Below are 16,479 nucleotides of genomic sequence, written 5' to 3' on the forward strand. Positions count from 1 at the left end.
GCCTGATTGACCCCTAGCTATGACATTTTTAAATCTTTAGAGGAACTTCTGCAATACATTTAACACCAATGATAGTGGCCTCACTGTCTACACATCATTCCTCCTCTTGAGAGTCATACAAGCTGACTCTTTATATTCTGGAATTTTCATTGACAATGGTTGTGAACAGAAGATGACTAACCAATATAGGTGAATTATAACCTATATTGTAGAGCCAACTCTTATGTAAATTCTGCAGTCATGGCTTGTCAGAACTGGTTATTGTCTTCATCTGTTCTATTGGTCCCTGGCCAGACAATGGCATACTATTTAATAATAGTTTGATAGATCACCTTTGAAGACAGACTAGCTAATATAGGTCATACACACTGCTTAGAAGTGACTTAAGGTAATATTTAGCTCAGACTAATGCTGAGAAGTCAGACTAATGCTGGCTTATTTATTTGTTCTTTTTTTGTAGTGATTGCTTATCTCAGCCTTGTGATGGTGTGAATTCACTTGTTTATGTACCAAATTTTATGTATCTTGACCTGGCTAAGTAGGAGAACCATTGGACGAAGGCCCATCAATTTCTGGTGACTATCAAAGCACTATGGAGTATAAGAGTGTTGCATATAGCATATGCAAGGATGTCATTGTGGGGTGACAGCCTTAGACAATATTGCAGTCTCTGGTTAATGCTGTGGTTCCATACTCTGGAGTCTTAGTGAAAGCTCACATACTCTGACCATCTGGAGACAAAGCAGAAAAACTGGCAATTGTAAAACGGATGATGTGATTTTAGTTTTCATGTATTCCACCCACAAAAATGATCTTATCTTTGCACCGAGGATGAAAGTTGCATGATTTCTTACAAAGCAGAAGTAATTGTGCCTGAAAAGTTAAAATTTCTTAGAATAGGTATGCTGGCATCCATAAAATATCATTATGTATTTTATCCAAGAACATTTAATTTTGAGAAAATGCCTGTCCTTGTATGCTCTTTAGGAGGAACACAGTGTAAACGTTATCCTGCCTTAATGAACCAGAAGTCTTTCCTGAAAAAAATCAGGATAGTCTAATTGTATGCTAACTAGTATCTACTCACTTCACAGTTTGAACTATCTTCAGTTACTCTTTATAACATAACTAAGCAAGAGCCAGGTATGAGTATAGCACAAACCTTTAATCTCAACAGTCTGGAGGTCTATAGAAGCAGGCAGATTTCTGTGTTCTAGACTGTCCTGGTCTACAGAGTTCTACAGAGTGAGTTCTAGGATAGCCAGGGCTGCACAGAGCAAAACCAAAGATATATATGAAAACATATGTATATTTACCTTAATATATTTTTTAGTTATATTTATGTGTATATAAATAAGAAATGACCTTTTGTTTTTAAAACTGCATTTTTAATCAAAATATACTTCTTTCAAGTGGACGACTTAATCTCAGATGGATCATAGCTAATTCTTTTAAAATTTTAAGTCAGTCAATGTAAATAAAAAGAATAGTAGGATTCAGTTGATATGGGATTCCCCTCTGTATGCTGTGAATACCATTGATTAGTAAAGAAACTGCTTTGGGTCTATAGCAGAGCTATAGGGGAACAGAGCTAGGTGGGGAAAACTAAATGAAATGCTGGGAGAAAGGAGGCAGTGTCAGAGAGAAGCCCCCACTGGAGACAGATACCAGATGGAACTTTAGCTGGTAAACTACAGCCATGTAGTGATACACAGATTAATAGAAATGGGTAAAATGAATATGCAATAGTTAGTCAATAAGAAGCTATACCTAATGGGCCAAACAGTGATTTAATTAATACAATTTCTGTGTGATTATTTTCGGGTCTAAGATGCTGGGTGCCCTAGGAAACAAGTGGTCTCCTCCCTTAAAACATTCAACCATATTTCAAGAAACTTATATTAAATTAATTGATATTTTTTACTAGTAGTATCTGGATTACTTGACTGCCATAAAGAAAATGTCATCACCTTGAACCTTCTATAGCATCTACATGTAAAATCATGAGAGATGATGAACCACTTGTTCTTTTCCTGTTTTCCTGATGAGATTAAAAGCCCTGCCTGATTTTTTTCAGTAGAGCACATGTATTTAAGACTTGCTGGATATTCTTGAGTGTTGTACTCAAGAGCCTAAAACTCAGATTCAAAAAGAAAGCGTCAAAATGAAAAGGTGTCCTGCTGGCTTAATGTGACACTGAGTAGGGGCTTGTGGTCATTCTTCTTACTGCGGTGAATGATTCTTACCCCTTTCACTGTTGCTGTGAAATGAATCACTCTAAAACCTTGTCCTCAAAACAGTAATTCAACCCAGTCAAAGTGGTTAGCATCGAAAGAACAATCCTATATGGACAAGAGTTAAGAAAAAGGAGTCTGTCCCCATACACAGTAGGTATCAATATGTTAGATTAGAACCTACAGAAGTCCAAATGTAGGTTCCTTAAAATACTACAATTACAATTATCACATAATTCATTTACCACCCTTAAGTATATACCCAAAGAAATGAAAGTCAAAACAAAACATATCTGCACACTTGTGTTTATCACATCACCATCTTATGGAATTAGAGTAGATGTGAAAACATGTGAACATATGAAACATTATTTAGCCTTAAAGGAGAAGGAAATCATTCTACATTCAGGAAACTGTATAGAGATCACCAGGCTAAGTAGCATAAGCCAATCTCCGAAAGAAGTAGTGTGGGTAACACCTTAATCTATTGTCAGCTGTCTTTTCCAAACAGGCTGAGGTTCTACTGAATCAACAAAGTCCCAAGATGTTTTTACTATACATCATTGAATTGATACAATAATATATATAGAACCTCAGTGGTACCCTGGGATTGACATTAAATAACAGTTAATATTTGGGGTTACTTTTTAGTCAAGTTGTTACCTGACCTTTAGTTTAAGTTTGTGTAAGAAGCGTTATGTATAACCTGACTGTGTGGACATATAGGAATATTGAAGATAAAGTGCATGCAGATATACTGATATACTGGCAACAATTAAGTGAGGACAAGTTGAAATTGAAAGCTAACTCTGGCTGCATGAGTCAGGAGTACTTAACAGTTGCAACATTGCCAACTCTTCATTATTTCTGAACTATATTTAAAGGATTACTTGGAATCAGATTATATAACTTATATTATGTACATCTCTTACTCTTTTTTTCTCCCAAATAAGAAAATGTAAACTTAGGCAAAGTCAAATGAATTGGGTTTGACTGAGTCTATATCAAACCACACTGAAATTGTAGATTTTAACTTGAAAATGGCCAATAATGATTTAAATATCTACTAATAATGATATTTTAAAATCTTCTCAAAGAGAGAAAATAAAAGAAAAAATTGGGATGACCATGTTAGGATATGTAGGCAAATTGGTATTTAGATTAATTAGCTAGTTCTATTGTTGAGAAATTGTATTTATAATTATTTTTCTATAGCACGGAAAATAACAACATTCACTTCTCGATAGGCATGAGGAGGGAAAATGAGTGGAAGTCACAGAGGAAAAGACTAGATTGTTTGCGGACGTTTTAAGAACAAGAAGTGACAGATGAGGACTTACTCTAGAACACAGGCAGCAAGAGCAAAACAAAGCAACCTTTTGCAACTACAAAAAAGAAAGGTCTGCTTACTCCATAATGTCAGTGAGAAAAGAAGTAGTAACCTGTTTGTGTTAATAAAAATGTCTTGGTCATAAAATATTAGCCCCATACTTCAAGTGTTCAACAGAAGTGACATGAAAGGTATTAGAGAAGAGCCCTGAAGGACTCTGTGCCAGTGGTGTATATAAGGAGGGCACATTCAGAAATTAGTTTTAGCCTCTGGTGAACAATAAATCTGCCTCAGCTCAATAGAAATCAACTCATGAACAAAAAGAAAGGGAAGACCCAAATGATGAAAAACAAAATCAAATAAAGCCCCGGGAATAGGAAATCAGCACTAGGCATCCCCATGCCTCCTTCCTGACACAGTCTGTCAGCCTGTTCTTCTGCTGGGTATCTTCACATGCTGTGTGAGCTCCTGCCTCCAAAGTCTGCCTTTACTTTATCCTTGATAGCGCAAAGTAGCTATTGATATTTAGACAAGCAAACATCACCCTCCCTTCCTATAACCACTATCATTTTCCCCTTTAGACAAGCAAATATCATTATCCTTTCTTATAATCACTATCATTAGCACAATGGAGAATCTAATTGAAATAACATGATTTCCATAAAATCTTCCTTTCAAAGCAAGGGTAAAAATGTTTTTGTTCTATAGAAAAGAATGTACTCCCAAAGGTCAGACCTGGCCTTCTCCCCCATACATGTCATTTTCACATTTTCCTACCTTAATGACTCCTAGATAGAATTCCTATTTTAAAGCTTTATTTTGTATATGAATGTTTTTGCATGCATATATGCCATTACACCATATGCATGCAGTGCCTTCAGGGACAGAAGAGATCAATGGATACCTTAGGGTCAGGGTTACAGGTAGTTGTGAGCTGTCATGTGGGTTTTGTGAATTGAACTCAGATCCTCTGGAAGAGCAACCAGTGTTCTGAAGCATTTAGTGATCTCTCCACCTCAACTTAGTTTTTGTTTTGCTGAATAAATTAGTAGACTTAATAGATTCATGTAGGAGAATCTATTGTTCAACGATTCTTCAGTCTTATGTCAAGACACCCCCCATTTCTAAGGTCAATTTCTGTTATATCTTCTTGCTTTCAAAAAAATCATGTCTATATTACTAATTTTTAATATGTGTGTGTGTATGTGTGTGTGTGTATGTGTGTGTGTGTGTCTGTGTGTGTGTAGCCAGCTGTCTTAGGTCAAGAAAGTAAATAGCCAACACCGTAACACCCTGATTCTATGCTACCTACTGGTGTGTGTGTGTGTGTGTGTGTGTGTGTGTGTGTGTGTGAAAGGCACACATGCATGGATTCAAACGTGCGTGGAGTTTTTGCTTTGTTGTTATGGTCTGTAATTATTTTTTCATACTGTCTTAAATTGAAAGGGCATCACTTTCCGGTCACCCCTTCATTTTCCTTCATCATCCTCGTCCGTCTACCCTCTCTCAAATCCCTTCTATTACTCTATTTTAGTCTCAAGTTGATAGCTTATTTTTCATTGATTGTTATTGTTATATGTGTATGTATATGTACAATTATACATGTATATATGCATGTATGTATAATGCAGAGCATGCACACATATATATTTGTGTTACTGAATCTGTTTTCCTTTTTCTTGTGTCTTTGATTTCAGGACGGACCACTCTGCATTGTTTATCCACAAGAGTCCCTCCTCCCTGTGATAGGATAGTTCCTCACCCATCAGTTATTAGTGGTCTATAGTTCTTTGTCTGGGGTAGGAACCTGTTACATTTTCCTCTGTAGTTATGTTCTTAAATACTTGTACCACTACCATCTTAGTATCGCTCATTTTTATTCTGTTTCATGTAGAATCTGTATCTGTATTCTAGTCATTTCTATTATATATTTATTTTTCTTGGTGTAGTCAATAATTATAAACAATAAAGCTAATTTTTTGTGCTTAATGATATGGTTTAGAGAAGTTTTAGAGCAACTTAAATGTCAGGATTTATCTCTTTAACAGTACCTTGAATCCTTTTGATTGATGTAGCCCCCTGAAAATAGGGACAGAAAAATTCCCTGAATGACAGAACATGTTGAGTTCATACATGTAAGGAATGTAGAATGTGACTGGTTCCTTCTTCTGCCAGAGAGGCACAAAAGCCTAAGGGTATGGTAAGAGCCATTCTTTTCACATAGAAGTAGTTTCTAGATATTTCTTGGAATTTGGCTTTGTAATACTATTTCTTTCTTTTGTGTTTATTCATTTTTGTTTTGAGATTTTATAAGTCCTTTTGTTACCACTATCTGATGTCTCGTTAATTATAGGATTTCTCTAATTACAGCTTAGTTGTTTGAATATTCAAATTTAATTTCTTCTCAAGAGTTATTTTTATATTATTTATTTATATATTGTTCTTTACTATTTATTTCATCTCTATTCTTTACCTGTTCTGTGTCTCAGTTAAATTCAGTTTGCTTTTTTACTATGAACCTAACTTTTCCCATAGTTTCCTTTTCTCATTTTTCAACATATTCTCTTAGCCTATCCAACAAACATAGTAGGGTATGCTGTGCTTTGATGTAAACTAAAATGAAATACAGAACTAAATATAAAAGCATTTTAAAATACGGCCAAGCATGGTGGTACATGTCTTTAATTTCAGTGCTAAGGTGGCAGAGACAAAAGGATCTCTGTGAGTTCCAGATGAGACTGATCTATGAAGCAAAATCCAGGTCAGCTAAGGCTGCATAGTGAGATCCTATTTCAAAAATGTTTGAAAATAAATAAACATATGTAAAAGGATCAAAGCCAGTTGAAAAGTTCTTCTGGATACACAGAATTATACGTTAATAAATACTTCGTTGAGATATTATGGTAGTGATAGCTTGAAGCTTTCATTGCTCTGTTGAATAAATATGTTTTCAATCTTATTACCATTTTCTTTTAATATGCATTAGAGTTCTTGCATCTGTGATCTCTATTGTCCATTATCCCTAGAAAATTTTCTTCCATTATTCTTTCCTCTTTTTCCTTCCCTGTTGTCCTCCCCGCCACACTGCCTTTCCTTATTTACCAAGGATAAACACCAGAGAGTGTACACTCTAGACCAGTCTGCCATGTGCTCTACCATTGAGCAGTGGAGTTTCACCGTCTGCTCTCCTCTCACCCCTCCATCGGTCTCTTCTGTCCTGTTTCTTTCTTCTGTTTTCCAAACTCTGAATGCGGTGGACCTTTGGATTCTGTTCTGACTCTGAGTCTCTCTCCATGCTCTACACATATTTTTCCTCATCTAGCTGGTTTCCTTTACTTCCCTTTCCCAGTTTACTACCTTTCTTTTTAATCTCATGTTTATCTCATTGACTTGGCTTAAGCTTTCAATGTTCTATTTCTTGTTTACAGTTCTTTTTGCGTTTCTAGGACTCCGGGTAATTTTATTCATAATTATTTTCTCTTCGACTCTTGAAGCCTGACTAATGCTTTATGTCTTCAGAAATCGTATTTGTAATTTTTATTATTGCTTACGAGATGATAGTTTATTTTTAAGTCTGTTTGTACATCTTTTATTATAAGCCCGTGTTTATCTGAATTTCAATCTATAGGAAGTCTAAAAACCGAAATTGAAATTACTTTTCCCCAAAAGTTGTTTTGCATTTTCATGTTCCAAATGCCAGATGTAATTAGTTTTTCTTCTCAATTTGTGGCTTCCTGAAAAGTAGTATAAATCAGAACTACAAACCAAATATAAACATGGCTGCTTGGCAGATTCTTAGGAATAGCTATTGCTACACTGTTAACAACATTGAAAATAGTAGCTCCTAAAGGTTCCCTTCCAGGATTGTTCCACCTTTTGAGATTGAAGCTTAATGCAGATGTTAATTTCATGGTCAGAAACCAAACAGTTAATTTGAAAGCAAAAAGAACAAACAACAACAAACAAACAAAGCAACAAAACCCTCCAAATTCTAAAATATTTCAATAGGGGATGGATGTGGCTCAGTGGTTAAGTGTATTTACTGCTCTTCCAGAGGACCTTGGTTTGGTTCCTAGCACCCACATAACAGCCAACAACTATCAGTAACTCTAGCTACAGGGAATATAATGCTTTCTTCTGACCTCTGTGGGTATTGCAAGCATGTAAGGTACACAGAGATACAGGTAGGCAGAACATACACATAAAATAAAATAACCTAATTTAAAATTAATCCTGCAATATATTTCAAGAAACTTGTGATTTTTGCATTGGGTTGTGTTCTAGCTATGTTGCAGCATGAACCACAGGCTACATGTGAGCATGTCAGCATCACTAGTCCATTTTTCACTGGTAATATGCACAGGTTGAACCTCAGAAATCGTACTGTTAATTACAGAAGGGACTAGAGAGGTGACTCAACCATTAGAAATGCATGCTGTCTTTGCATATAATCTACTTTCAGTTTCCTGCACCAAAGGTCCTATGTCAGGCAGCTCACAACTCCTTGTAATACTGGTTTCAATGAGTGTGACCTTCCCTTCTAGCCTCCACAGGCAATGTACTCACATGCAAACACACACACACACACACACACACACACACACACACACACCATTTTAAAAATAAAAGTAAAACCTTCAAAGAAAATATATATTACAGAAATCTAGAGATAGAACAGCAGATTGGTTGTCTTATTAGCTGACATATAAATGTATCTTGTGACTGACCAATTCAAGTCTTAAGCTTGGGAGAGAGGGATTATTTTGATAGATCCTGGATCTCTGCCTGACGTTCTGTAATAATCTATAGATTTTTCTCTGATGTAGATGTTCTATTGAGTAGATAAGTATGCCCAATAGCTAAAATAATTTACTGTACATGCTGTTAATCAGTTTACCATCTAAACTAGCACTTTGGGACAAGAAAGACACCTCATTGGTGATGAAAGGAACTCTTTCTGTTCTAGAGGACTGGAATTGAGTGCTCAGAGCCTACTTTAAGTCATTCACAACTTCCTTGAACCTGATTGATAATAAAAAGTCAAATGTCCAATAGCTAGAAAGAGAAAGGTTTAACATGACTGACAGGCAGAGAGGATAAATAGGAGGAGAAATCTAGAAAAAAGAAATCCAGACAGGGAGGAGGGAATACATGAACCAGTGAGATCAAGATCTTGGTGAAGAAATCTACAGAGACAGCTGAGCCAAGCCGGGAAACTCATGAACTCTGGATGGATATCTGTGGAGCCTCCATGGGTTTGAACTAGGCCCTCCGTATGTGGGAGTCAGTTGTGATGCTTGGGCAAGGGGCTTCTGACAGTAGGACCAGGATCTATCCCAGTTGCAGGAGCTAGCTTGTTTGAGCCCATTCCCTATGTGGTGATTACGACCCTGCAGAATTAGCTAGCTTATGAGTGATGGCTGAGTCAGATAATGGTCAACAAGTATACACTCAGCACCTACTTCTAGTCTATTCTTCTGTAAAACAGTTTCAATTCAGGGGTTCAGTGAGCCCATCTCAACAGCAGAACTCAGCTCATCCTCACTTCAAAAGCATTTTGGAAGAGATAGTTTCCAACTCTTTAAGCTCCTGAAATAAAGGAAGATTCAATGGGAAAAGAAAGGTTCATATGGGTGTTTATCTAGGCCTTTCATAGATTCATAGTTTCATAGTTACCTAAAAATTACATTGTTGATCATTCTTACCTCTATATCAGCCTTTAAAAAAGGTTCCATTATGTATCAAAAAAGAGAAACTCCGATTATAACTTTGGATACTTAGAGGTCATTTAAAAATAATCCTTACAGAATTGTAACCTGCACTAAGAGTTATCTAGCCTTTTTTTTTTTTCATTAAGTCTGAGTAGTAGCTCTTTTCTACACTATAGGTGGGGTCTTTCTTTTGAAATTGTATTCTCAGCATCATTCTCTAGCAGGATTACATTCCTTCCATAAAAATTTTGTTCATAGCATTTAGTTTTCCAATGGCCAATAAATTAAATTTGTGTCATAACCATCAATGTTTTTATATTATTGTTATGAATTATAGCGTTGTGTTGTTGATTGGGCACCCTACTAGGTATGTGACACTATGCTAAGCCTTTTTATTGTGCTGAACAATTCTAAGCAGTTCCCTTCACAGTTGTTTTGCTTATGGAGTGCTCGTACAAGCTCTGAACACAGCCACGCTGAGACTGGATGCAGACGATGCTCTAATGTAACCTTATCCCTGGCATCACCGCTTTACGACTACTCTAAAGTCTCCTTTGTTTCTGTGATCTTTTTTCTCCACTTGAACTTGCTAACTAAAGAAGTAAAATGTGGAGAAAGGTACGCACACAATTAGAGCATCAGTTAAAAGAAAATAACCATCTGAAATCACTTAGAGGTCAGAAAAGGGCAGGTTTCTCTTTAACTGCAAAGATGAGAATGGTATAAACATTTTAAACTTACAAGTAGTACTATGTTTTTATGAGCAATCTGAATCTAATCCAATTATATTGTTAATAAACAATGATAAGAAAATATCTACGTATCTCTATGATAGTATGTTTCCATAATTAGGTTAGCTTTGGCTGCTATAAAATATAAATTATATGTTTCAGAATTATAATAAATATTTTCAGTAGCTCTGTAATCTGATCCTTATTACTGTCATTGTGAGCTTCCTAAAATAATATGTACTATAAAAGTATCACCCTGAAATGTATCTGTAGATACTTTAATAGTACATGTTTTTTTTTTTTTCTTAATGGTGAGGATTTGGCAGGATGGATGAGTGGATAAGAGCTTGCCAGTGAGCCAAATGACCTCAGTTTGGTCTTTGGGACCCACACATGCAAAGAGAGAACCCACTCTCACAAGTTTTTTTTGGGGGGGGGTATAATGCTTTATTTTTATTTTTTTTCCTCATGGTTTATTTTTTTTATATTTAAAAATTTCCATCTCCTTCCCTCCTCCTCCCCCCTCCCTCCCCTCCTCCTCCCCTTTCCCTCCCCTCCTTCTCCCCCTTCCCTCCCCTCCCCTCCACCCATACCTCCCCTCCCTCCCTCTCAAGGCCAAGGAGCCATCAGGGTTCCCCACTCTATGCTAAGACCAAGGTCCTCCCAACTCCCCCCAGGTCCAGGAAGGTGATCGACCAAGCTGAGAAGGCTCCCACAGAGCCCGTCCATGCAGAAGAATCAGAGCCCAGAGCCATTGTCCTTTGCTTCTCAGTCAGCCCCCGCTGTTGCATTGACCTGTGATTATGCATTTGGCACCTTTACACACACGTGCACATAGACATACAAACATGTACATGCACAATAAATAGATAGACGGACAGGCAGGTGGATGGACAGATGGACAGACAGGCAGGACAAACAAATAAATGAAATAATTAAAAGAACTAACAAAGAGGAACTCAGACTGTCCAGTATTTTTTTTCTCACATACCTATAAAGCCTGACTCCTGTCAAACAGGGAAGTGCGGCCACCACTCTGTCGTCTTCACTATGGGAGTGGGACACACAGAAGCACTCATAACCTTTTAAATCTACTTCTTTATATGTCTGTGTATCTGTCTTCTATCAAGTGGGGACTAAAAAAACGAGTTTTCTTATTTTCCCTATTCACCTATTCTAAACGCAAACTTTCTGACAGTTCGACTCCTTTCATCTTAGCAATCGATCATACATTACAAACCCTTGACTGCGCCTTAAAACCGTAGTACCTATATCACAATATTTTTTTCACACTCTTTCTCAGTACTAACCCAGAAGTAAGTTAACATCTCATAAGTGGTACAGCATTTACCTTAGAAACAAGAGTCTTAGACGCTGTCTATGAACTATGCCGACGCGATAGAACATAGACTCTCACTCATTATCATTTGTAGTTCCAGGTGCAGCACCACGTCTCCCAGACTCTAGTAACCCTAGGCAGCTGCAGCTTGCTGAGGAAGCCTGTTATATTGCTACTGCTATCAGAAGTGAACAGCTTTGTGGATGACCTGGGAGCCATCAATCAGGTACATGCAACTTGCAACTGTAACTCATTAACTTGTGCCCAACCCAACTATCAGCTTCTAGCCTTGCTCTCTCTTTCTTATTCTCCCCGTAGTGATGTATAGATTTGATACTGTTTCACTTGTTGCATTATCTCTAATATTTGTGAATATTATTGCTTTTTTAATTATAAAAGGGTACTTCAGTCAGTAGAGGTGTTGTGTTGTGCTTGTTTGTTTTGTTTGTTTGTTTGTTTGTTCCTCTTTGCTGTACCAAACAAGATTGTGTTGGTCTTAGGAAAGGAATGTTTAGATGAATAGATTTAATATCCCCAATGGTGATATAAAGTGAAATAATGAGGAGAGAAAAAAGTGGACCTGACAGGATCCGAAATGGAGAATTGTTCTTCTACCCAACTAATTAAACAGAAGTCTCTGATGTGGGATAGTGGGTATCAATATTGCAAATGCATTCCTGGTAATTCCCCTCTGCAGCTAGACTTCACACCAGTGCTCCCAGCCCTTTTGTCTGTACAGAGTTTTATGTTACCTCCACAAACATGTAGAAGGAATATGTCATTCCCTGATTCTGATGCTGATCTTTGATATTACATCTGTTTATGTTATGTTTACTTTATTATTTCTCACCATCTATACTGTAGAATTCAGAAACACAATTAAAAGGAAATCAGAGATAAGTTGACGTATATATATGTAAAAGTAAAATAAATTTAAGTATTCAAATAAGTCCTAGAGTTTTAAAGTGTTTTTTTAGCCAAGTATTTACCTCTGACTTCTCAGCATTTAATGGAAAGATCTTAAAACTATTATTCTAATCTTGTTCAGTGGATAATACAATATATCTTCTAGTCAGCAATTGTTTTGGGGATTCTGAAACATAAATTTCCAAAGTCGCTGTCATGGATCTAAAGGAGAAATAAGTCAAGCTGACTACTGTGAAAGAACAAAATGTCGAAGTAAATGCATGGTGCAGTTTGTAGAAGTTCCAAGGTCGAAGAACTGGTCGTAGTAGTTCGCAAGCCCCAGAGTGTTTCCTGTCAAAGGAACAACTTAAAAAAGTAGAGATTTGAGTGGACTCAGCAGCGACTAACAGAATGCAATGTTGTACAATAAGAGGTTTCCCAGGGGTTCTGAGGACACAAGATGGGTTTGGCCTCTAACAGACAACACTGTAGGAAATAAGGTTAATTGAAGTGAATTATTTATTTGGAGCATAAGAATAAGTTGAGAAGTCAACATTTCATCTTCGTAGTTAATTTAATTTTAAAGTAGCGTCACGAAATACATATACTTCTTATCCAGTTCATAGACACAGAACCAAGCCTTAGGTCAATAAGACACTTGATTACGACTGCAGAAGGACATCCGCCATAGCCATCATGTAAACTTAGGTGTTCTGTTATGCTGCTTTAACATCATAAAAAGGGGACTGGAGATATGGGTAATGGTTAAGACCACTTACTGTTTTGCAGAGGACCCAGGCTCAGGCTCAAGCACCCATATCTGGCATCTCGCCGCTGCCTGTAACTCCAGTTCCAGGGAACTCAGTGGTCTCTTCTGACTTCCAGGGGTATCGGCTCGCACTTGATACACATAAACATATGCAGTTTAAAATACCTATGAAGGGGGCTGGAGAGATGGCTCAGAGGTTAAGGGCATTGCCTGCTCTTCCAAAGGTCCTGAGTTCAATTCCCAGCAACCACATGGTGGCTCACAACCATCTGTAATGAGGTCTGGTGTCCTCTTCTGGCCTGCAGGCATACACACAGATGGAATATTGTATACATAATAAATAAATAAATAAATAAATATTTTAAAAATACATATGAAGGAGGAAAGGAGGGAAGACTTAAGGGAAGAAAGTTAATATTAAATAATAAGAGAATGAAGATAAAATAAAATAAGGCAGCAAACAATAGCTAATTGTTTACAGGCATTTGTGTTAAATGCTTCACTTGATCTCTCCTAATCAATCCTTTTGACAACCCTTCCAAACATAAGTATTGATCAAAGACAAAGAATCTCTAAGTCAGCATTTCTAATGGCAAGTAGCAGAATACAGTACAGCCAACTTAAACAAATGAATTAATGAGCAGCTATGAAACTTGGGAGTGGCCTGAAGTGTGAGACCCTGGGCTGTCCTTTCCTGAATGAAACCATTTCCACATCACAGAATTAGGCTATCAAGGGCATGGAAGACTGCATCTGCTATCAAGACCAGGAAGTGTGCTGTGTGCTGAAGCAGTCAGTGCTGGATCTTCTTTGGGGTTTGGAATATTACATCTCAGCACAGTGTACAGAAGCAGCCTGGATGAGCCCTGTGTATGACCTAACTCACTATATCACTTTATTTTCAATTGAACAGTTTCTTTTAATACGACCAATAGCATAAAGAAGAAAAGATAAAAGATATAATTATGTCTCAACTTAGTTTAAACTGTGAAAAAGAGATAAAGCAATGAGTGATAACTTTAGATCATGGTGTCCATCACATCACATCTGACTCAGAGGGTCAGTGCATACTCCTAGAGAATGAGCACAGTTGAAGAGCTTGTATATACAAAGCCAGATGGAATGCAAAGGTATGCAATGGAGGAGCTCGGATACAGGAAGCCACTTATTTCCAGCTCTTTTTTCTCTTTTTTCTATTATTATTATTATTATTATTATTATTATTATTATTATTATTATTATCATTATTATTACAAATTTTCACCTCCTCCCCTACTCCCATTTTCCCTCCCCCCCTCTCCAGTCCAAATAGCAGTCAGGGTTCCCTGCCCAGTGGGAAGTCCAAGGTCCTCCCTGCTCCATCCAGGTCTAGGAAGGTGAGCATCCAAACAGACTAGGTTCCCACAAAGCCAGTACATGGAGTAGAATCAAAACCCAGTGCCATTGTCCTTGGCTTCTCAGTCACCCCCCCCCCATGTAAGCCACGTTCAGAGAGTCTGGTTTGATCACATGCTCCATCAGACCCAGTCCAGCTGGCCTTGGTGAGCTCCCATTAGATCAGCCCCACTGTCACAGTGGGTGGGTTCACCCCTCACGGTACTGACTTCCTTGCTCATGTTCTCTCTCCTGCTCCTCATTTGGACCTTGGGAGCTCAGTCCAGTGCTCCAGTGTGTGTCTCTGTCTCTATCTCCATCCATCGCCAGATGAAGGTTCTGTAGTAATATGCAAGATAATCACCAGAGTGGCTATAGGATAGGGCCAGTTCAGGAGGCCTCTCCTCAGCTGCTCAAGGAACAAGCTGGGGACATCTCTTTGAACACCTGGGAACCCCTCTAGAGTCCAGTCTCTTGCCAACCCTCAAATGGCTCCTTTAATTAAGATATATACTTCCCTGCTCCCATATCCACTCCTCCATCCCAACTGTCCCATTCCCCTAAGTTCTCCCCATCCTCCCCTTCTCACTTCTCTCTCCCCATCTCTACTTACCCTCATTCCAACCCAGCCCCAACCTCTCCATTTTTGCCTGGAAATCAGTGTGGCGGTTTCTCCAGAAATTCGGGATCAACCTACCCCAGGATCCAGCAATACCACTCCTGGGAATATACCCAAGAGATGCCCTATCATACTACAATAGCGTTTGTTCAACTATGTTCATAGCAGCATTACTTCTAATAGCCAGAACCTGGAAACAACCTAGATGCCCCTCTATGGAAGAATGGATAAAGAAAGTGGGGACTATATACACATTAGAGTACTACTCAATGGTAAAAAACAATGACATCTTGAATTTTGCATGTAAATGGATGGAAATAGAGAAAACTATCCTGAGAGAGGTAACCCAGACCCAAAAAGATGAATATGGTATGTACTCACTCATTAGTGGATTCTAGCTATAAATGAAGGACACTGAGTCTATAATTCATGATCCTAGAGAAGCTAAATTGGAAGGTGAACCCTCCCCCCAAAAAAACATGTAGTTATCCTCCTGGATATTGGAAGTATTCCCAGCTCTTATTTGTGCATGCCAGCAGACTTTAAAGAAAAGTTAATGTGGAGAGATTAAATTTAACAACAACAAAAACAAAAACTTGCCCAATTAAGAGATGTGAAAATGTCACTGAAATAGGCTAGTATGGATAAATGCTTGTTTGTGAACAGAAAGATTGTGTTTTGATGTGCTGAACTTGAGGAAGCATTGAAATAGCATAAATGTAGGCTGATAGAAATAGGAGACAATCTTTGAAAAATTTTAACTGATGCACAGTTGGATACCTGTCTGCTAGACAACACTGGTAAAACCAAGTCAGTAACATGTCAGTAATGCTTTCTCTCTAGACATGTAAAAAAGAAAACAAGTTTGTACAATTTTTAACCTTTGGGGAAAAATAGAAATAAAACCCAAAGTGGTGCTGATAAGATGGCTCAGTGGCTATGTTCTCCCATATGTTCTCTCAGGGTTCCCTGGTTCAATCCCTAGTAACCATAAGGCAGCTCATAATGGGCAGCAAATCCCAAATGATTGAACATCCTCTTCTGCTGTAGTAGGGCACTCTGCACATGTGGTACAGAAACATGCGTGCAAAATGTCCATACACATAAAATAAAATGAAAACAGTAATTGAAAATAATGATAATTGTTAGATATTAGTATTTTATGATAATTTAAAAATATCGATTACAAATCTTTTAAATATCTTAAAGAACATGAGACTAGCAATAAGAAAATGCAAGTTTTTGAAAATAATATTGAAAGCAATATATCTATGAATACTATAGTGAAAATCAACTAAATATAAAAATGAAAGGAATCATTACCAGTAACCTCCAAAATTTATAATAAGCACACATTCTTTAGTTTCCAGTTTCCAAAATGAACTGAAGAAGAAATAGAAGGTAAAGTTATCTTCTGTTAATTCATATGCACACATACATGCATATATGTTGTAAACATAACCTGT

At 37.5% G+C, this 16,479-nt stretch overlaps 1 protein-coding gene across 2 annotated transcripts in view; it reads left to right on the plus strand.

The window, feature by feature from the left end:
- The window catches only part of Mei4 (meiotic double-stranded break formation protein 4), a 148,986-nt gene that overhangs the window by 69,839 nt on the left and 62,668 nt on the right, over positions 1-16,479 (plus strand). For both annotated transcript variants that reach the window (XM_038323514.1, XM_038323515.1), the window contains one exon: positions 11,440-11,571. In XM_038323514.1, the coding sequence (XP_038179442.1) occupies positions 11,440-11,571 (132 nt within the window). The remainder of the gene's footprint in view (positions 1-11,439; positions 11,572-16,479) is intronic.

Source organism: Arvicola amphibius, chromosome 3 (assembly GCF_903992535.2).
Source record: "Arvicola amphibius chromosome 3, mArvAmp1.2, whole genome shotgun sequence".
In the NCBI taxonomy this organism is placed as follows: Eukaryota; Metazoa; Chordata; class Mammalia; order Rodentia; family Cricetidae; genus Arvicola; species Arvicola amphibius.